The sequence below is a fragment of the Diabrotica virgifera genome, chromosome 7 (genome assembly GCF_917563875.1).
Source record: "Diabrotica virgifera virgifera chromosome 7, PGI_DIABVI_V3a".
In the NCBI taxonomy this organism is placed as follows: domain Eukaryota; kingdom Metazoa; phylum Arthropoda; class Insecta; order Coleoptera; family Chrysomelidae; genus Diabrotica; species Diabrotica virgifera.
This window is the reverse complement of record NC_065449.1, coordinates 56,036,892-56,059,002: the sequence shown is the minus strand read 5'-3', so window position 1 is coordinate 56,059,002 and position 22,111 is coordinate 56,036,892. Positions and strand designations below refer to the sequence as shown.

At 33.1% G+C, this 22,111-nt stretch overlaps 1 protein-coding gene across 2 annotated transcripts in view; it reads left to right on the top strand.

Moving 5' to 3' along the window:
* LOC114334459 (all trans-polyprenyl-diphosphate synthase PDSS1) overlaps positions 1–22,111 on the top strand; it is a 352,933-nt gene that overhangs the window by 169,657 nt on the left and 161,165 nt on the right. For both annotated transcript variants that reach the window (XM_050655543.1, XM_028284503.2), the window contains exon 2: positions 5,925–6,143. In XM_050655543.1, the coding sequence (XP_050511500.1) occupies positions 5,925–6,143 (219 nt within the window). The remainder of the gene's footprint in view (positions 1–5,924; positions 6,144–22,111) is intronic.

Below are 22,111 nucleotides of genomic sequence, written 5' to 3'. Positions count from 1 at the left end.
CAAACTTGTCCCCTTTAAAGTAAATAAGTTAAAGGTATTTCCGGTTAAACCGGAAGTGGAGTAGAAACAAATAATATGACATCAGATGCCTTTTACGTCACTGTATTCTGTACTTGCATGCAAAGTTTCATAAATATTGGTGTTTTCGTTTCAAAGATATTTGCTTGGTTCCATACTTTATCCCAACTCTTTATACATGCATATATACATATACTCCATCTAATTTACTTACCGTTGCACGTCATCCGCGTCATAGCCCGAAACGTCACATGATACCAACACGAAATATTTAGGCGGTAGGTGTGTTCTTTTTTACAATCACTTAGCCGAGTACACTGGCGTTACAGCCACTAGGCATATTTTATTATATACGCGTAGAAATAATATTTAAAGATTTCTATTAATGTTAACTTAAAGAAATGCACAATGTGTTTCATTTAATTTGTATAAATGGTTTCTTAATGTTGTTCTGAAGCTATTTTCTTGTGGCATTTTTACAATTTTAAATTTTAAATATTTAGAATGGGAAATAAGCCACAATATTATTAAAAAATGATTTTTATTAACGTTTCGACGCCCAAATCGGGTGCCGTTGTCAAAATACAAAATACTATTAATATAAACAAAAATGTTGTTGCTTAGTAAAAAAAATTTTTTTTTAGATAAATTATTAGAAGAATTTTTTACTAAGCAACAACATTTTTGTTTATATTAATAGTATTTTGTATTTTGACAACGGCACCCGATTTGGGCGTCGAAACGTTAATAAAAATCATTTTTTAATAATATTGTGGCTTATTTCCCATTCTAAATATTTAAAATTGTATAAATGGATTATAAAGCGTTTTTATGAAGCACATTTGTTCGGAATACACTGTAACTATAATCGAACGAATGTGATATTTTGGCACAAAATGGTAACATTTATTTGATAGTTGCGGTGATGACACTTCATATTTGTTTATATTCTTTACTATAAGTATTTGTTTCATTATATTTACTGTTTTATTATGTACTTTAACGTAAGATTATAACTTAATTCTTGTTTTCTATTTCTAAAGTTTTTATTTATTTACATTAAATATTAATTTGTTTTGCTGTATAATCCACTTCGGCAAAAATTGTGTGATGTATTTGATTTAAAATGAATTCAAGAATTTTTTGTAATTGGGCAACAATGTCAACTTAATCTCTAACGTAAATAATGACGTGCAACGGTAAGTAAATTAGACGGACTGTACAGTACATACCTACATACAATACATAGACACGTACATACATATAATCATAAAATGCACTCATGATGCCTCTTTCACTTATTTTTTAATTAATATTAAAGTATTTCCCGGTGCTTGCACTTATCTTCATTTATTTGTAATTAGTCAATAGATGTCTGAAATATTGCACATTCTATTGTTAAACAATGATGTTTCTCCAAATGTCTTCAGACAATATTCTTGCGCTTAACATTTTGTAATTTTTCATTTAAAATATGTTGGGTGGTTAGACATATTAATTGGGAATTATTTCGAGTGAGACCGACCATGATGACACAGATTAAACGCATAATGCAATATAGGTATAATAGTAAGTAAATAACGTAATGGTGAATCATTTTTTATTGCCTTTTTTCTATTCGAATTATCGAATAAAGTATGTGTGTTTCCATTTTAGAACGTCTTTCGACGTTGTCCGATGCCTTACTTCGGGTCTAGGACGTTTCATCGCCGACGTTTCGATGCCGCCAGTTCATCGCCGGCCGATTCATCGCCGGCCGTTTCGATGCCGCCGGTTCATCGCCAGTCAGTTAATCGCTAACTGATATATTTCCGAATTTTCGACCAATTTTCGACAGTTACATTTATTATTTATTTTTAGTATTAATTAGGAATTCTAGGAAATGCGAGATATGACCATTCCCGTTGCCATACTTAATCTTTTAATAGACTTTTAAACTTTTATAATATAAAATATAATTTAACACTACAAATTTAATACTGTTTAGTATCAAATTTAGGGAAAGTAGAAATAGAACAGTAAATTAATATAATAACATTTTTTATCTATTTATTTGTCATAAGTTTTGAACTGAATTTAACGTCGTGTCGTGTCATCTCCCATAATACAAGATCAACTGACTAACTGGCGATGAAACGGCCGGCGATGAAACGGCCGGCGATGAAATGGACTGGCGATGAACCGGCGGCATCGAAACGGCCGGCGATGAACCGGCGGCTATGAAACGTCCCATTCCGCCTAACTTCCATGTCCTTATATCATCCCATTGGCCATCTCTAAGATCCCTTGTACTCATTGCTTTGGTTACCCCTTCTTTCCATGTCTTTTTGGGTCTTCCTCGTTTTTTGCGGTTTGGTGGTACCCACTGGAACGCGTGATGCACTATTCGCAACCCAAGTTTTAATTCAGAGATGCAGAGATGTAAATCATGACGTTTTCATGTGCGCGATTGATTTTGAAAAGGCCTTTGATAAAGTTCGCCATGAAAAAATGCTACATATTCTCAAAACTACCGGTCTGGACGGTAGGGACATTAGAATAATCGCAAATTTGTATTGGGGCCAGGCTGCATGTATTAGGGTTGCGAATCAGTGCTCTGAAGAAGTAAAAATCAAGCGCGGAGTTCGACAAGGCTGTATATTGTCACCAATGTTGTTTAATCTTTACGCTGAAACAATCTTAAATGAAGTCTTGGAAAACGCAAAAGAGGGAATACTCATTAATGGTATGCTTATGAACAATATCAGATACGCAGATGACACCTTGTTGCTGACTGGATCAATTGAACATCTTCAAGCGTTATTGAATCGAATGGTGGCATTCTGCGCGATATATGGACTCAAACTCAACGCAAGAAAAACAAAGTTTATGGTTATTAGTAAACAGGCAGCCGTAAATAATAATAACTATAACGTAACAATCGGTAATGACTCAATTGAACGAGTAAGTAATCTTGTATATCTGGGTACTCATATTAATGAAAGCTGGAACCCTAGTACAGAAATAAAAAGTAGAATTGCCAAAGCAAGAACAAGTTTTATGAAATTTAAGAAAATCCTGTGCAGTCATGATCTAAATTTGGAACTTCGCATAAGAATGGTCCGATGTTATATATTCCCAGTACTACTTTACGGGGTTGAAGCATGGACACTGACAGAATCGCTTTTAAAAAACCTAGAAGCATTTGAAATGTGGGTCTACCGCCGTATTCTGAAGATCAGTTGGGTAGAAAGAGTCACAAACGAAAGGGTTTTGCAACGTTTGAATAAAAGTTGCGAAGTAGTGAACACGGTTAAAAGGCGCAAATTGGAATACTTTGGTCATATAATGCGTCACCCAGAAAAATATGACATACTTCACCTTGTCATGCAAGGTAAAATAATGGGAAAAAGAAGTGTGGGCCGCCGTACAACTTCTTGGCTTAAAAACCTACGCCAATGGTTTGGGAAAACTAGCACTGAACTATTTCGTGCGGCTGTAAATAAGACAATGATTGTTAATATGCTGCACAACATGAGAGCCAACGATCGACAAGCGGTCTCGGCACCTTAAGAAGAAGAAGGTACCCACTGCATAATCTTTTTGGGCAATCTTGTGTCTTCCATTCTTTGAACATGACCATACCAAATCAACTGTTTCCTCTCAACGTCTGTTGTTAAGTAACCATCTATTCCAATTCGTCGTCTTACTTCCTCATTTCAAACTCTTTCCCTACTGGATATACCTAACGATCTTCTAAACGCATCCATTTCTACAGCTTCTAATTTTTCCCCGTTGTTCTCGGTTATTCTCGAAGTTTCTGCTCCGTAAAGTAGGCTGCTTTTAATAAGTGGTTCATAGATAATGTATTTTCGCTGTATTCCTATTTCGGAACTCCAAAGTTTTCCATTTAGGCAGCCAATTGTTCTTCTAGCTTGTGTTACCCTTTTCTTTATTTCCTCGTCGTCTTTTCCCGTTCTATCGAAGATTACTCCCAGATATGTGTATTCACTGCAGGATGTGACTTCTTCATTATCCTCTAGTTCGATATTGGATAACTCAGCTCCTATGGGTAGGTATTTAGTTTTTTCCACATTAATTTCCAAACCCCACTGTTCATATTTCTTCTTTAGTTTTCTTGCCACATACTGTAGATCGTCTTTATCATCAGCTATGATGACTTGGTCATCAGCAAATTGTAAGGTATATAAACAAACCTCTCCGAGGTCTATACCTATACCGTGGCATTTGCGTTTTCACTGGTTTAGTACTTTTGCAACATATATCTTGAACAAAGTTGGTGAAATACAGCAGCCTGCTGTATTATCGATAAAGGCCTCTCCCATTTCTCGCCATGCATCCCTGTTGTGTGTGAGGCATTTCCACATTGGTCCTGCGACTCTTTTGATGTCGTCGCTTTAGCGCATTTGAGGTCTTCCTATTGGTCTCTTCACTTCGTACGGTTGCCAGTTTCCAACTTTTTTTGCTCCATACACATTTTCACTCATTTTCGAGACGTTCGTTGCGTTCAGACAATTGCCATGTTAATTTAGCTGCTTGTTCCACGGCACTTCTTACTTTTGTTTTGTTTTAGGTTGCTTCGTTTGTTTGCCGATCTATGAGTGAGATACCAAGCATCTGTCGTTCCATGGCTCTTGTGAGTTTTTCTAATCTTGTCAATTTTCATTTTTGTGAATGTCCAGGTTTGAGCTCCGTAAGTGAGAACGGGAAGGATACAAGAATCGAACACTTTGGTTCGAAGGTTGTGTGGTATCTTTTTATCTTTCAGTATATAAGGCTCTATGATATTGTTTAGAGCACAGTGTTGGTAGATACGTCGGGATACACAGGATGTGACCAATTTATACAAAGTTGGAAGACAAGTAATTGGGCGGTACTTGGCTGGATCGTGGGTGTTATTTTGATCCTTTGGTATTAAATAAGTGGTTCCCTGAGTTAGAAATGATGGCATTTCCTGCGGATTAGAAATAACATGATTAATACTCATGAACACTCCAAAACTTCTTAAGCGAGAAGTTCTGAACTCCATCTGGTCCAGGAGATTTCCAGTTATGAAGCTCTTTGATGACATTTGAGACCTCTTCAGTCGTGAATGGTTCGTAGTTAGTAGTAACGTAGTGGTGACAGTTGTGTGTCGTATCTTCTATTTAGCCAGCATTGTTGTTAAAAGCAGCTGGTGTGGAAAGTTGATTTCCCCAAAACTCATGAATTTCTTCTTGGCTTGGGTAAGACTTGTCGACACTTTCTACGGTGGAATTGAGTTTTTGGTAGAACGCCTTGTCGGAATTTTCAAAAAGTGCATTGTCACATTCTCGGTTGTTACTAACTTTGTACCTCCTTAGTCGCCCTGAATAGACGGAGAGTTTTTGTTTTAATGTATCCAGACACTGTTAGGCTGTGTTATTTTCTGGATCGTATCTCTAGAGTCTTGCAGTGCTCCGCATTATTTCTTCAGCTTTCTTAATGACTTTTCTACTTGTTACACCTCTTATATATTATGTGACTTGACCAATATCCCTACGCATTAATTCAATTTTTCCGAGAAGTCTTTTTTCCCAGGGTGCAATTCTGTTACCAGTCCTTCCGTTATTAGTACCCCCCAACTCCATTATTATTATATTATTATTATTAAGTTTGGATTAATAGAAATCTTCAAATATTATTTCTACGCGTATATAATAAAATATGCCTAGTGGCTGTAATTCCAGTGTACAATATTGTAAGAAGGAACAGACCTACGACTTAAATATTCTGTGTTGGTATCATTGATCTCACTTGCTATGACGCTGATGACGTGCATCGAAATTTATACTGTACCAACTTTACTGTTCTTCCAGTTTTATTAAAACTGCTCTATTTTTATCATATAATGTACTATTATTAACTAATTCATATTATTGTTTCAGGCACAAGCTCTACAAAATGCGGTAGCTGCTGCAGCAGCGTCTCAGTCATACCTAACGCAAGGGTGTTGCCATCCTTGCATAAGGCCCGAAATACCTGGTACAGCTCGTACTTTCGCCACGATGCGAACGCAGCAACCAGGATCCCTTCCGGAGTACCAAATCGATCCGTACGCCTTACTTGAAGACGACCTCAAAGATGTATATGTGTATATAAGAAATGTAAGTATGTACTAATATTTTTTATCCATTTCAAAGATCGACTTCATGCAAATATACAGTGATGAGTCAGCTGAGAACAGGAAAAGAACGCAAAAGATGAAAAACATAATATCGCCGGTGCGGAAGAAGAATGACTGAAAATTTTGTCAATTTCTTTTTATTGCGTAATTACGTTCTAATATACAGATGATACAAAAGCGACAGAACTGTTACTATATGCTGAGTCACTACAGGATAGTTACGTCGTTATTGACGTAACGTCGTTATTGAAATACGCGCCATTTTAGACCTTGTTTCAGATGAATAATGACGCAAATGTAAATAGGGTTGAAAATGGGGGGATTAAATTAAGATAATGAATTTCGGACCAATAGGAATGAAAATAGAAGCCATCGCTGTAAGAATAAACGGCATACTAAATATTTAAAAGTCGTTTTTTTTGTACAGACAAATGTTAATATGAAGAACGACGCAACTGTAGAAGGGTTGAAAATGGGGGGATTAAATTAAGAATTCGAACCACTAGGGATGAAACTAAAAGCCATCATTGTAAGAATAAACTATACCAATGCTCCTGGACGGTCCACGAAACATAAATATGCCGGTTATTTGTATTCTAACGATTTCTCTTTAGTCCCTGTAGTGAGACCGCTCCCGTCTGGAAAAATTTCTGATTCGGGTTCTTTGTGGATTCCTATTCAAAAATGTCTCCTTAAACAAATCTGAAGGGTGCCGGCCAGAATTTTTGGGCAGAAATTGTTTAAACAATTTTTTTAAACAAATACAAAAGATCACGTTTTTTGCCTCGGAACATATATTTTTAAGTTTTGTGGGTCATTCTAAACAAGAAAAGTATCCTGTAAATTTTGTTTGATATCCAAAATTTGTTATCCAAAAAATTGATAGTTTTCGAGTTATAGGCGATTTAATATCTGAAAAATGCGAAAATACGAATTTTCGAGGCTTAAAAACTCATATTTAGATTAATATTTTTGAGGTTGTCAGATACTTAAATTGAAGTTTAAACATTCAGCTTCAAGATTCTGAAGAGTGATCGCGTCTAACCTTAATTTAAACCGTTGTTTTGTAATTGTTAAATTATGCATGTCCATCCGATCCTTTTACCGGAGCGGCGCGCTCTATTTCAAAAATCTCCTATTTTCCCTCGAAATAGTTATTTTCCTAACTAGTGCGGAAAGTGATACTTTCACGAACGACGCGATAGCGGAGTTCGGGCAGGCAGTCGAGTGCGGGGAAGGCACTTTCCGCATGAGTTAGGAACAATATTTTTTCTAGGGCCGTACGTTTGGAAAAAAAGCCACAAAAATAGAGTTATATAAATTTTTATTTAGAAGTGAAAATACACAAATTAATTCGTTGACAAGGTTGTCAAAACCAAACTTTCAATATAATGGGTTACCACGACGACAATATTGGTTTCCATGACTACGATTCAAAACCATTTTAAATAGGTTTGTTCTAGCATCAGTTTCAAATGGTTTGAAACCTCAGCGAATAGTGGACCAGCGCGAGTAGAGGGGATAGCACTGGTGACTGTATTATGTTCTCTCACTGACCAACTGTTTGCTGACGGTTTCTGACTAGTTTGATTGTTTGCTAGAACAAACCTACTGTCTACTGATCTGACTTTTAAATATTATGTCAAAATAATTTTATTTCATCGAATTATCGCGCTAATTTCATTAAAACATGAACACAATAAGATAAATTTGAAATAAATTCGTAAATAATATCTAAATATTAGTTTATTACATGTATTATAATACATATATTATAATGTCATATTACAAGGTATTTTACTTTCCTGCATGCTCAAATCGGTGTATTCAACTTGAAATAATAGAGAAACGGTTGATTTTAGATATATAATGATACTTACAACTATTATAGTGCTTGAAAAGACCTTTAAAATGAGCAATACTAAATGTCCATTACATTCAAACTAAGCGAGATATTCTGCAAAAAATTTGATGACTAATGTTTTTTAAGAAGAAATGAGAAGTATATTTAACTCCTCATCCATCAGAATTTAAATACATCATTTTCCTTCTACAATACTTTTTATTATAGTGTTATTTATATGTTCAAAAAGTTGGACAACTTTAAAATAAATGGTTTTTGAAAAAAAAATAAGATCAAATTATAGAGCGCATTTTTAAATTTTCTTAAAAATCTTCCTTTTTCTCCATCTAACTCGAAAATGACAAGAGATACGAAAAAAGATACCACACAAAAATGTAGGGATTTTTTAGATAAAAATTTCGTTTTTATTTTTCATTACTGTATCTCTTATCATTTTCAAGTTACATGGAGAAAAAGAAGATTTTTAAGAAAATTTAAAAATGCTCTCTATAATTTGATCTTTTTTTTCAAAAACCATTCATTTTAAACCCGTCCAACTTTCTGACCATAGAAATAACACTATAGTAAAAGGTATTGTAGAAGGAAAATAATGCATTTACTTTTTGGTGGATGAGGGTTAAAATTACTTCTCATTTTTTCTTAAAACACATTAGTTATCAATTTTGTTCCCAGCATATCTCGCTTAGTTTTAATGTAAGTGACCTTTAATATAGCTCATTTTAAAGGCCTTTTCAAGCACTACAAAATGTATTTGTAGCATTATACAGCTAAAATCGACCGTTTCTCTGTTATTTGAAGTTGAATACACCAATTTGAGAATGTACCAAAAAAAAAAACAAACTATTTTCACCTACCGTGTCTCTTTGTTTTTTATAACTTACAAAAATGTTGAATATAGTTTTTTTCCTTAGATGCATAGTTTTTAAAGTATTCGCAAAAAACCGTTCGAAAGGGTATTATGTTTCAATGAAAATGGCCAATTTTCAACCACGAATAACTCAAAAAGTAATGAGTTTAAAAAAAAATATAGAACATTTTTTGCTAAGAATTAGGTTCTCTAGTGAGTTCCGTAATAATTTTAACCAAAAATTTTTCAACCCCTGAGAAGGGGTGGCAACCACACCCAAGATAAAAGCACACATCGACATAGAGTAGACTTTGAATTAGGAGATAAGTAGAGGCTATTACCAAAATTTCATTAAAATCCATGCAGAAGGATAGAATTCGGAGGTAATATCCTATTCTTGCTCCCATTGACTGGCATAATGATCTTCCCGACCTAAAACCTTGTTTTTCTTCTGCTAATGTAATAATTTAATTCAGTTTGTTTGTTATCACTTTGATTAATTATTTATATGGGAAATAAGCCACAATTAAAATGAAAAAAATAATTTTATTAACGTTTCGACGCCCAAATCGGGTGCCGTTGTCAAAATACAAAATATTACTAAAATAAACAAAAGTGTTGTTGCTAAGTAAAAAAAATTCTTCTAATAATTTATTTAATCTCACTCATTTATATTGGCAATTCAGACATATATTATACATTTTAAAGTAGAAGAGTTTAAAATGATATTGCCAATATTTATGAGTTGCGTTCCTGGGACGACTTACTAAAAGATAGTTCATTCGATTACATGAAATCAACCCCAACTCAAGAATATCCGCCATAAAAAATTATAGCATGTGATCTGTCTTTAACCCGCGAGTAGTCGCGCGGTGAGATAGAATCTCAATTTTTATCCTTTTTCGCGATAACTTGATGAAAAATTTTGCAATTTTAAAAAAATTTCGTAAGTGCCTCGAGGAAGGGTGTAATAATGCGTAAGAATTTTATTTTTTCTTCTTCTTCTTTTTGTGGAATATATGGCTTTGGGGAGAGCCGATTAGCTTTAACCCGCGAGTAGTCGCGCCGTTAGATAGAATCTCACATTTCATCCTTTTTCGTAATACAGTAAAACCTGTCAGTAACGGCCACTAAAAATGAAAAAACTATGGGCCGATATAGAAAGGTGGCCGCTATTGCCAGTTTTTGTAGTCTACATATCATTGGTTTGGGAAATTTTTAAACTGGACATTAGGTCAGGAGGCCGATGTTGGCGGGTGGCCGTTAACACAGGTTTTACTGTACAGTAAAATTTGTCAGTAACGGCCACTAAAAATGAAAGAACTATTGGCCGATATAGAAAGGTGGACGGTATTGCCAGTTTTTGTAGTCTACATATAGCTGGTTTGGAAAATTTTTAAACTGGCCGTTATGACAGGTGGCCGATGTTGGGAGGTGGTCGTTAACACAGGTCTTTTTAATAAAATTGTTAGAAATATATATTTTCAATATAAAAAGTAGATAAAAATAGTACAAAATAGAAATTTGTTTTAAAATTCCTGTTTTGAGATAGAATCTCACACGCGACTATCGACGTTACAGAAGTGAGCGCGACTACTCCCGGGTTAAAAAGACAACCAAATGCAACGACACTAAAATTCTCGCGTTAGAGACTTCATAGTAAATCACAAGGGAAAACCAGGAAAAACCCTGTGATACTATCCCGACATCGTAAGTATTTGGTCTTACATTAATTTACTCTCAAAAAATAATACCAAATTCTGACTTGTAACATGTTTAAATTATAAATAATATTAATAATACTAGATATATAAGTAATACTAAAATATAAAATATGTACTAGCTCGATATTATTGACTTACTAATCTTGGTATTTTCTTTCTATTGACTTCCTCTTTCAGTATGGGTAACCACATCCTACTGCATTCTACCGAGGAATTTGCGACACAATTGGTTTCATTTAGCATAATTAGAGCCGCTTCTTTGATTTTTCTCTTTTTACTATCTGATTCTTTCAGGACTATACTTGAATCTCTCCACTGAACTCTATGTTCATTATCTCATGCGTGTTGACATATTTGAGATCTCTCAAATTCTCTATTTTTAATATAAGATTGATGTTCACTTATTCTAACGTCTAATGGTCTTGATGTCTCACCTAAATAAAATTGTTCGCATTCACAAGGTATTTTATAAATGCAATTCTTTGTTCTTTCTTGATCATTGTCAGGTTGAGTTTTAGATAGAATAGATCTCAATGTGTTGGTTGTTTTGAATGTTGTTGAAATGTTGAATTTATTTCCTATTGTTTTAAGTTTCTCGGATAGTCCTTTTATATATGGTATTGATATTTTCCTCGTATTATTTCTGGTGAATGTATATTATATAAATAATAAAATTATTTTTTTCATTTTAATTGTGGCTTATTTCCCATATAAATAATTAATCATAAAAATGCCACAAGGAAATAGCTTCAGAACAACGTTATCACTTTGGTTGTTAATTTTAATGTTAGGTTTAATAAGTTCTTAATGTTTAATACATGTTCTTGTCTGTGCTAATCTGCTGATTATCTTTTGCTCGGTGGTTATATTCTTTGAGAGTATGAATCCTAAGTGTTTGAATTTTTCAGTGCCGTTTTCCCTATCATCGTCCATTTCCAAATTTCTCACTGGTTCTTGTTCTGTTGTTAAGTATTCGGTCTTTTCTAGGTTTATTTCTAGTCCATTTTTTGTGTATTCCTCTTCTAATTTTCGGAGCATATAGGACAGATCTTCTTCATCTTGAGCCGTTACCACTTGGTCATCTGCAAAATTTAATGTATACAAGAAGTTATCCCGGATTGGAATTCCCATCCCTTCACGTTTCCTTTTCGATGGTTTTAATATTTGTTCTAGGAATATCTTGAACAGTGGCGGAGATGTAGAGCATCCCTGCAATAAGCTTTTTGTGGTCTTAAATTCGTTGTTAGTAGTAAATGGTGAAAATAGGTCTGGGATCCCAGACTAGATGTTTCTAGTAATCTTTGTGTTGTGGTTGTATCGGGTCTTGTTTCTAATGCATCATATGAGTCTTGTTTCTGATACATAAACCTGAACCTATAAATTGTTCTACATTTTTCATGTAGACCAATAAATGACCGTTTTGGAGTGTAATCTCCAGAGGCAACTCCGAATTGCAAGAAAATTTGGATTTAGGTTCTACTTACCCTCCACTTCAAAGTTGAATTTGTGCTGTTGGTTGCTTTTACTGGGGGGGGGGGTGACATTTACCTCTTCTCGAGGGGTGAAAAACGCGTGTTTAAAATAAGGCCGGAAATGGATAAATTAACTTATTTTAAGCACCTTGTGTTCTATAAAGTTTTTTACGTAAGTAATACTTTTCGAGTTATTCGCGATTTAAAATGTTGATTTTTCGACAAAAAAACTACGTTTTCAGACCGTTTTTCCCAAATAACTCAAAAAGTAAATATTTTATCGAAAAACAATATTTTTAGCAAAAGTGTAGCCTATAAGAAAACGAAAAAAATGGTGTACCAGTAAAGTCTACAAATTGAGTAGAAGCAAAGTTGTAGCTCATGAAAAATACGTTCTTATTCGTCTAATTCCAAATCGAATAATTAAACGCGAAACCACCGAAGAAAGAAGCGTTTTTCGGGAAAACCTTGTTAACATTTTTAAAGTATCGAAAAAAAGCTTAATATTTGTTTTTTACAAAAGTTTACAGCATCAAAAATAAACGAGTTAAACTGAAAAAAAAAGTTGGCACCTTTTTTTTTGGTAAAAAATTCGTGAAAACCTCCCTCTGTTTAGCACCCTAACTGAAATTAATCGTTTGGCTTTACCATCTATTTTAACTGTATGTGTATTGTTTATATGATCTGTAACTTTGATTGGTTTGAAGTGCTTATTTTTGAAAACATTTGGTTTTATAGTAAAAAAAAATTTCTAAAAATTTTTGAAAAATTTCATTTTTTCAAAATAACTTAAAAGTATTAGTTATAAGAAAAATCTTAAAGAGTAAAAAAATGTAGGTTTTGCTATTATAAATATGCTAGTTTCATTTTGTTTCTCCGTAAGACAAAAATTGGTTAAGATATGGCTGTTCAAAATTTGCATACACTCGTGATTAGTGACCCATTCAAGCTTTCTCAATTATAACCCTTTCAAAAATAAACACTTTAAACCGGTGAGACTGAGAGATCATATAAAAAATAGATAGGTAAGTAAATTGTTTGTAAAGCGGTAGCGATTAATTTCATTTGGGGAGCTAAACACGGCGAGATTTTCATGACTTTTTTTCCAAAAAAAAAGAGGGCCACCTTTATTTTGAGCATAACTCGCTTATTTTTAATGCTAAAACTTTTGTTAACAATTAAAACAAAGCTTTTTATAAACACTTTAAAAAAGTTTAAATGGGTTTTTCCCGAAAAGTGCTTAATTTTTCGGTGATTTCACCTAATATTCGATTTGGAATTAGACGGTTAAGAACGTATTTTTCATGAGCTACAACTTTGTTTTTATTTGATTGATAGACTTTTTTATAAGGTGCACTTTTGCTAAGGATATTTTTTTCGATAAAATATTTATTTTTTGAGTTATTTGCGAAAAACCGTCTGAAAACGTAGTTTTTTTGTCGAAAAATCAACATTTTCAATTGCAAATAACTCAAGAAGTATTGCCTTACGTAAAAAACTCTATAGAACAAAAGTTGCTTAAAATCAGTCAAATTATCCATTTCCGGTCTTACCTTAAACGTATGTTTCCCCCCCGAGAAGGGGTGACTGTCACTCCCCAAGTAAAAGCAACCAACGGCACAATTTCAACTTTGAAGTGGAGGGTAAGTAGAACCTAAATCCAAATTTTCATGCAATTCGGAGTTGCCTCTGAAAATTACACGGTATCGCCGAATTTTCCCGTTCATTTACTGGGCTAACATAACAAACTATGTATTTGCTATCTATTAAAACAAAGTCTTTACGTACACTACTCTGATTGCTACTGTTTACTTTATACCATTAAATTATATTAAAAGGCTGTGTATGTAATCGTATTGCGTATTATACAGTTTGTTGAGAAACTAGTTATTTACTGACAGTTACGTGTTTCATTAGCCTTACCAATACATAATAATTATAAGTAAGAGCATCTTTTCTACGTTCTATAAAACTTGCGTGGACACTTTTTGTGTCATTGTCATCTATCGTTTAAACAAGATGGCAATAAAAGAAAATTGTGTTTATACTCTGGGCAAATTAGGAAAAAACAAGGAAATTTATTTACCAGCTAAGTACTCAAATTAAAGAAGAACCACAATAATTTTATTAAAATGTTTAAAGGTTACAATATTGGACTTGTTTCGGTCCAAATCGAGCCATCATTAGCAATTACAGGAAGCCAAGAACTCATAGGAAGGAGCAAGAATCGACGAAATGGGACGTTTCATCAGCCGCCGTTTCGATGCCGCCGGTTCATCGCCAGTCCATTTCATCGCCGTCCGTTTCATCGCCAGTTAGTCAGTTGATTTTGTATTATGGGATACGACACGACACGATGTTAAATTCAGTTCAAAACTTATGACAAATAAAAAGATAAAAAATATTATTATATTAATTTACTGTTCTATTTCTACTTCCCCTAAATTTGATACTAAATAGTATTAAGTTTGTAGTGTTAAATTATATTTTACATTATAAAAGTTTAAAAGTCTATTAAAAGATTAAGTATGGCAAAAATTGGTCGAAAATTCGGAAATATATTCGTTAGCGATTAACTGACTGGCGATGAATCGGCCGGCGATGAACTGGCGGCGATGAAACGTCCTAGACCCAAGAATCGATTAGGCTCGATGAGTTAAAATTCACGTAATGTACACAAACATTAAAAATTTTGTAACGATTTACATTTTTGTGCTTCAGAAATAGTGGTTGGTAGAGGAAGATGTGCTGTTAGTAATATAGGTATGCAAGATCCTCAGAATGTGTGCTATTTTGTTTATAAACAAATTATCTTCTTTCAATTATTGCTCTGTAACCCCGAAGATTTTAACTTTAAACCAAAAACACCCAAATAAAAATTCATCGTAATTTAATTCTGCACAGAGATATTTTTTTTTCGATTTCCTTCGACGAAAATTTTCCTCAGAAAATCCGGGATTTACCAATAGTCCACAGAAATAAGATTTTTCTCGTGACACATCTCCCTCCAGGCCGAAACCAAATTTTTTGAGTAGTATGGACATCTACAGGGTGTCCAGAAACTCTACCGACAAACGAAGACAGGAGATTCCTCAGATAATTTTAAGACAATTTAACCCAATTCACCTAGTCCGAAAATGCTTCTTAAGGGAGCTAGAGCTCTTTGAAGATGGCGTCATGAAATTAGTTTTTCTTAAATACCTCCAGAACGCTTCTATTTAGAAAAACGAAAATTGGTATGCATATTACCTTTTCAGAGACGAATCGATTCCATCCATTGCAAATTTCTAGTACCGGTCATAGGCGTCCGTTTTGGGTAGAGCAACGGGTATTTTATCGCATAACTTTTTTGTCCTTAACTTTTATGCATTGTTGACACCGGATTATTAAATTGTGAGGTATTCTAGTACTAAAAGGTACTCTTGCTTTAAGTCGGTAGGACACACCGTTTTCTAGGAAAATCGATTTAAAAGTTTTTCGTTCTTGGAATTTGAAAAAAAATTAAAAGAACTTTTCAACAAAAAACGAAGTATTTTACCAACATAAAGTAAGAGTAACTTTTAGTACTCGAATACCTCATAATTTAATAATCTAGTGTCAAAAATGCTAAAAAATTCAAGACAAAAAAGTTATGCTATAAAATAACTGTTGACCTACCCAAAACGGACGCCTATTACCAGTACTCAAAATTCGCAAATCGATTTATCTCTGGAATATAAATAAATGTACCAGTTTTCGTCTTTCTAAACAGTTTTTTTTTTAATTATTTTTTTAATTCAAAAAGCGAAAAGTTTTCAAATCGATTTTTCTAGAAAACGGTGTGTCCTACCGATTTAAAACAAGAGTACCTTTTAGTACTAGAATACTTTAAAATTTTAATCCAGTGTCAGAAATGCATACAAGTTAAAGCTAAAAAAGTTATGCGATAAAATAACTGTTGCCCTACCCAAAACGGACGTCTATGACTGGTACTAGAAATTGACACTGGATGGAATCGACTTATCTCTGGAAGGTAAATACGTGTACCAATTTTCGTTTTTCTAACTAGAAGCGTTCTGGAGGTATTTAAGAAAAACTAATTACACGACGCCATCTTCAAAGAGCTCTAGCTCCCTTAGGCATTTTCGGACTAAGTGAATTAGGTTAAATTATCTTAAAATTATCTGAAGAATCTCCTGTCTTCGTTTGTCGGTAGAGTTTCTGGACACCCTGTATAATAATACCCTATATGTTTCCTGCAGCCGATTTTGATGATATACATAGTTCATAAACAAATGAAGATCAAAAAACGGTAAATTTTCGCTTTTTTCGTCTATTACTAAACAGTGAAAAATCTTCAATATGATGTTCGCTGAATATGTTTATCCTTCTTTGTTGCTTAGAAAATTGCAAAATAAATCATACATTTTCAGATTTTATATATGTTCATAACTTATGTAAAAATTAAGTTAAAACCTTGTTATTACACGGAATGCTGAGATTTATTGTGCTTAAATTATATTTTAAATTTCAAAGCAATTGGTCAAATAGTTATTTAATTTGTTTATCCCAAATTATTTTTTTTTGCAACACTAGGTCAGAAAATTATGAGGTTACAGTAATACTTCGGACAGTTTATGAAAGATGAATATTTATACTATTAACTTAATTAAAAAAAATGACAAAAAGTAATTTTAAACAGTATAAAATTATCTTGCAAAAACATGTCGATTTTTTGGTTACTTACTAACCGTTACTCGTAGAAAAATTATTTTTTCATATTTAGAAAGACTGAATTTTTATACACATTTAGAAAGAAAAACAATTGCCCTAGGACAATTAGGGACGAAGTTAGCCCCCCCCTTTTTGAATTCACATGTTCTTGCAAAATAATTTTGCAATATTTAGAATTATTTTTTGTCTTTTTTTTAATTAAATTAATAGTGTAAATCTTCTTCTTTCATAAACTATCCAAAGTATTATTGTAATTTAATCTTTTTCTGACTTATAGTGTTGCAAAAAAAATTAATTTGGGATAAACAAATTAAATAACTTCCAAACTATTTGACCAATTGCTTTGAAATTTAGGACATTATTTAAGCACCCGAAGTTTCAGCATTCCGCGTAATAAGAAGGTTCTAAGTTAATTTTTACATAAGTTATGAATATTTATAAAAATTCAAAATTTATGATTTATTTTGCAATTTTCTAAGCAACCAATAAGGATAGACATATTCAGCGAACGCCATATTGAAGTTTTTTATACGATTTATGAGTTTCTTACACTAAAATTTGTTTAAAATACTTATATTTTTGGTAATAGACAAAAAAGCGAAAATTTACCGTTTTTTGATCTTCATTTGCTTATAACTATGTATATCATCATAATCAGCTGCAGGAAACATATAGGTTAATAATATAGATGTCCATACTACTCAAAAAATTTGGTTTCGGCCTGGAGGGGGTTGTGTCACCACCAGGATATTTTTTTTCCTTATTTCTCAGAACTCAGAACTACAACAAAATCTTTAATTTTCAACTAAAATTTTAGGGAAGTACTTATTATTTATTAATAATTAAATAATTTGGTGACAGACAAGCTTTTTTAAAGTAGATTATATTTTCGAAAGCGGCTGACAATATAACAAATAGTTTAGCAACAATTGTAAAAATTTGTGGTCGCAATAATAACCGGAATAATTATGATCCACCAGAATAACTATGATTTTCTTATAAAAAGGCACTATACTTATCTAACGTACTTTACATAATTGAAATTGGACTGACTATTTGAGAGGCCTCAGGAATGTTTTACAATTATAAAAAAAATTGGCTTATAAACAAATCTCGACTACTATTAGATTAAATTGGTGTTGGAAAGAACACGGCGGGACGCTTCTTTTAAAAGAAAAAAATTTGAATTTTGATGGATGTTTCCTGAGATATAACCGGTCAAAGTTGACCGGCATTTGCGACGAAGTTATAAATAATAGGATGCTAGTCTTCGAACCATTACCTTTTTATTTCGGTCCTCTTTCTACGTACAAATTTTTATATTTTCAAGAGACTCATAGCATATTATAATAATAAAAAAAGATCGGTATTACGCGTGAAAAATACCAATAATAAGGATTTTGTCAGTTTACGGAATTTGGGGAAAGATGCTGCAGATTTAAGTTGTAGAGGGAGATGGTTATAAAGTTTTTTTGCGGAATATAATATAGATTTCTTTACTAGCTCAGATGACGGGGTCGGTAAATAGACGTCAAAGGTAGAATTTCTCGTGAAGTAGTCATGATTAGGTCTTGGTGGAAAGACATGTAGATGTTTACGAATTAAGCAAACAGTTTCTAAAATATATAAAGATGGAAGGGTTAAAAATCTGTGATCTTTGAAGTAACTTCTACAATGTGTTATTCTTCTGAGGCCAAACAGATATGTTATAGCTCTTTTTTGTAATTTGAAAATAACATCGAATTGGGCAGCTGTACCAGAACCTCAAAAAGGAAGACCATAACGAAGATGTGACTCGAACAAAGAAAAATATGTTATTTTGGAAGATGCTAAATTGAGTTCATTCGAAACAGATCGTATAGCATAGCAAGCTGAAGATAGTTTCTTCCTTAACAAATTAATATGGAGGGACCATTTAAGGTTGCTGTCTAAAAAAATACCAAGAACTTTTACAGAATCAACAGTACTGATCTGGCTGTTATTAAGAGGTAAGGGTTGAAGAGCTCCTTTATAAGATAATGCTACTGTTTTATCTACGTTAAACGAGAGTAAATTAGAGTCAGACCAGGTTTTTATTGTAAATAGATCAGAAGTTATAGTAGCATGAAGAATTGCAATATTTGAGTTGCTCCAAGTGATACTGGTATCATCAGCAAATAGAAAGATTTTTCCATCGATTTTTAAACTAGTGATGTCATTAATAAAGATAAGGAAAAGTAGAGGACCCAATACTGATCCTTGAGGTACCCCACATACAATGTTTTTAAGACTAGAGTCTGTATCATTTGCTCTAACCAGTTGTTTCCTATCATCAAAGTAAGATTGGAACCAATTCAAAGAAATACCTCGAATTTCGTAGAAATTTAGTTTTTTTATCAAAATGTTATTTACACAATCAAAAGCTTTGGCGTAGTCACAAAAAACGGTGGCACTGTGAAGATTATTGTTCAGTGCTTGATAAAACTCATGTAGTACAGAAAACATGGCATCAGTGGTGCATTTATTATTTAAATGATATTTTGTGATAAAATGTTGTTTTCAACGAGAAAGGACATAAGTCGGGCTCATGAGTCTCTCAATACGTTTGGAGAGTACCGGTAGTAGTGCAATAGGTCTATAATTGCAGGTATTAGATATTTCACCACCCTTATGAAGAGGAATAATGATGGCAGTTTTAGGCACTCTGGAAATTTGCCTTTCTCAAAAGAATCATTAATCAGTGAGATGAGGACTTCCAACACATTTTCTGGGAGATTAGAAAAAATTTTTATCGATAGACCATCAGTACTACAGGAAGATTTGCTTTTGATACTATTCGAGAATTCGAGACCTTTCTTGAATTAGGGAGATAGGAAATGGGATCTTTTTGGGGAAAAACCGTTGATGTAATACAGTCGAACCCGCTTATTAGAGTACCGCTTATAGGAATATCCCGGTTTAAGGAATAGAATTTTCAGATCCCGGAACATTTCCATTTACTCCTTAATAAATTTAACCGTTTATAGTAATACGTTTTAGTAAAAGAATACCGCTTTATCTAATAATCCTAAGTTACCAAAAACTTTTTACCTACAATTTCCCACAAATTTTTATGTTTTCTGGTTTATAGGAGCTGTCGATAATATATTTTATTTCTTACTTTATTATGGGTACCAATTCTACCTTCCGCCAAACATTTACCGATCGTAAAGTAGGTGCCTAATTTTTCAATTGTGTAAATATTCTTATTGCTCACCCATCGCCCACGTCGTTGTCTGTTTAGATTTTTAACAGTTGGAAGTCATAAATAACCCCTTGTAATATAATAACCGCTGAAATTTTCTGGAGGGTAAAACCAATGTCAATTTTTTATTTATTATATTTTAGAGCAACAAGTGACTAATATCGTTGACTGAGGTATTGTTGGACCCATATTAATATCTCAATCAACGCTAATATCTTATGTAACAAAACAAATAGTCTCAGATTACCGATTATTTTTCCAGGAAAAAAGTAAGTCTGTTATATGTAGGTTAATAAGAAAATATATATACGTATATCTACATATTGCATGCATACATTTCATACTTATATTTGTGTAGGTATGCATGCACAGATAATGTAGTTTGGTGTTTTAATAAAATAAGTAATAGTTACACTAGGTACTGTATTATTGACATAAAAAGAAATAGAACCATATACATAATATATGTACATAACGTATGTATGTACATGTACATACATACTATGTACATGTACATACAATGTACATGTACATACAGTATGTACATGTACAAAGTGTGTTGTACTATTACGACGTATATTCGGTACATTTATTTCTGCTAGCCACCACTGATCGGTTATTAGAATATCCCGGTTATAGGAATATTTTTGCTTGGCACGAAGGCTATTCTAATAAGCGGGTTCGACTGTATTTTTACTCACATTAACAAAGTATTCATTTAGATTTTCAGGGCCTGGAAGGGAAAATGTTTGAGCAGTGTGGGTTTTATTTCGAAGATCGTTTATTATGGACCACGTTTCTTTTTTTAGAGCTTCCCAGACGGTTTTGGTAGTGGACTTTTTTTTAGCTCATTTTATAAGTTTAAGATAGGTTGCCCTGTACTTGGTGATATATTCAGTGATAGAGACGTTGGTAAATTTCTTGATGTAGAGTAGAGAACGCATATTCTTGGAAGATATTCGGATACCTTTAGTAGTCCAGGGTTTGCGATGTTTTGGCTTAATTGGAATTAAAGGAAATGCTTTATTGAAGATACAGACAAGCTTGTCTAAAAAATCACTGAAATTATTATCCACGTCCATAGCAGGAAAGTGTAAGTGACAATTTTGAAGAATTAGGGTTAAACACAAAAATGGACTCCCAAACACATAGAAAACATGGTATGGTTCTTCTCAGAGACTTTTTACAGTGTGACGCAAGTGACAGAAAAAAAGGCACGTCCGTGATATATACCTACGCATGTATAACAGTTATTCCAGTTCTTGATAGATGGCGCTATAATCGAAAAACAAATTTAGGTTTACCGATTTACTGATTATTTACCTATTACATATCTTATACGACTATAATTTAAAGTTCTTCTCAGTCTTTTATGCCCGGTTGCACCAACAGATCTTAAGCTTAAGTCGAGAATATCATAAGAATTTATATAATATAATTATAATATATTACAATAAGAATACCATAATATAATAATAGATATAATTGATAATAAGGTAAGAACCTAAAAGTGCAACGTAAGTGATACTCAAGGAGGTCCTATCTATAAGTAGAGCTTAGCTAAGATGGAGCTTAAGATCTGTTGGTGCAACCAGGCATTAGTGTGTCATTAATGATGTAATATATGATCTTAAGAATATAGAAGCATGACATTTTAATTAAAACTGACAGTTGTCAGAATCGTAATCGTAATTTGGTGTAAAAACAAATCAATTGTGTTTATTTCATTTATATACAGGTATGATTTGCATAGTTTTATAAATTGTACAGATTATAGTAGTGTAGATAATACATAAATAATTTTTTGTTCGATTATAGCGCCATCTATCAACAACTAGAATAAATGTTATAAATGATTTTAATCACGGACTTACCTTTTTTTTCTGTCACTTCCAACTTAATGCGTTAGAAAGAAATCGAAAAACTGTGACGCACTAAAAGATGCCTATAAGAAGGAGATTAGCTTCAAAATTTCTATATGAACTAGCAATAACATAATCAAAAATGACATGGAATTGAAAACATGCTAAGTAGCACCTACCTAGATTTTTTAAATTTGAAAACTTTAAAAAAAGTTTTCTCAAAACTTGGCACTTACACCCCTT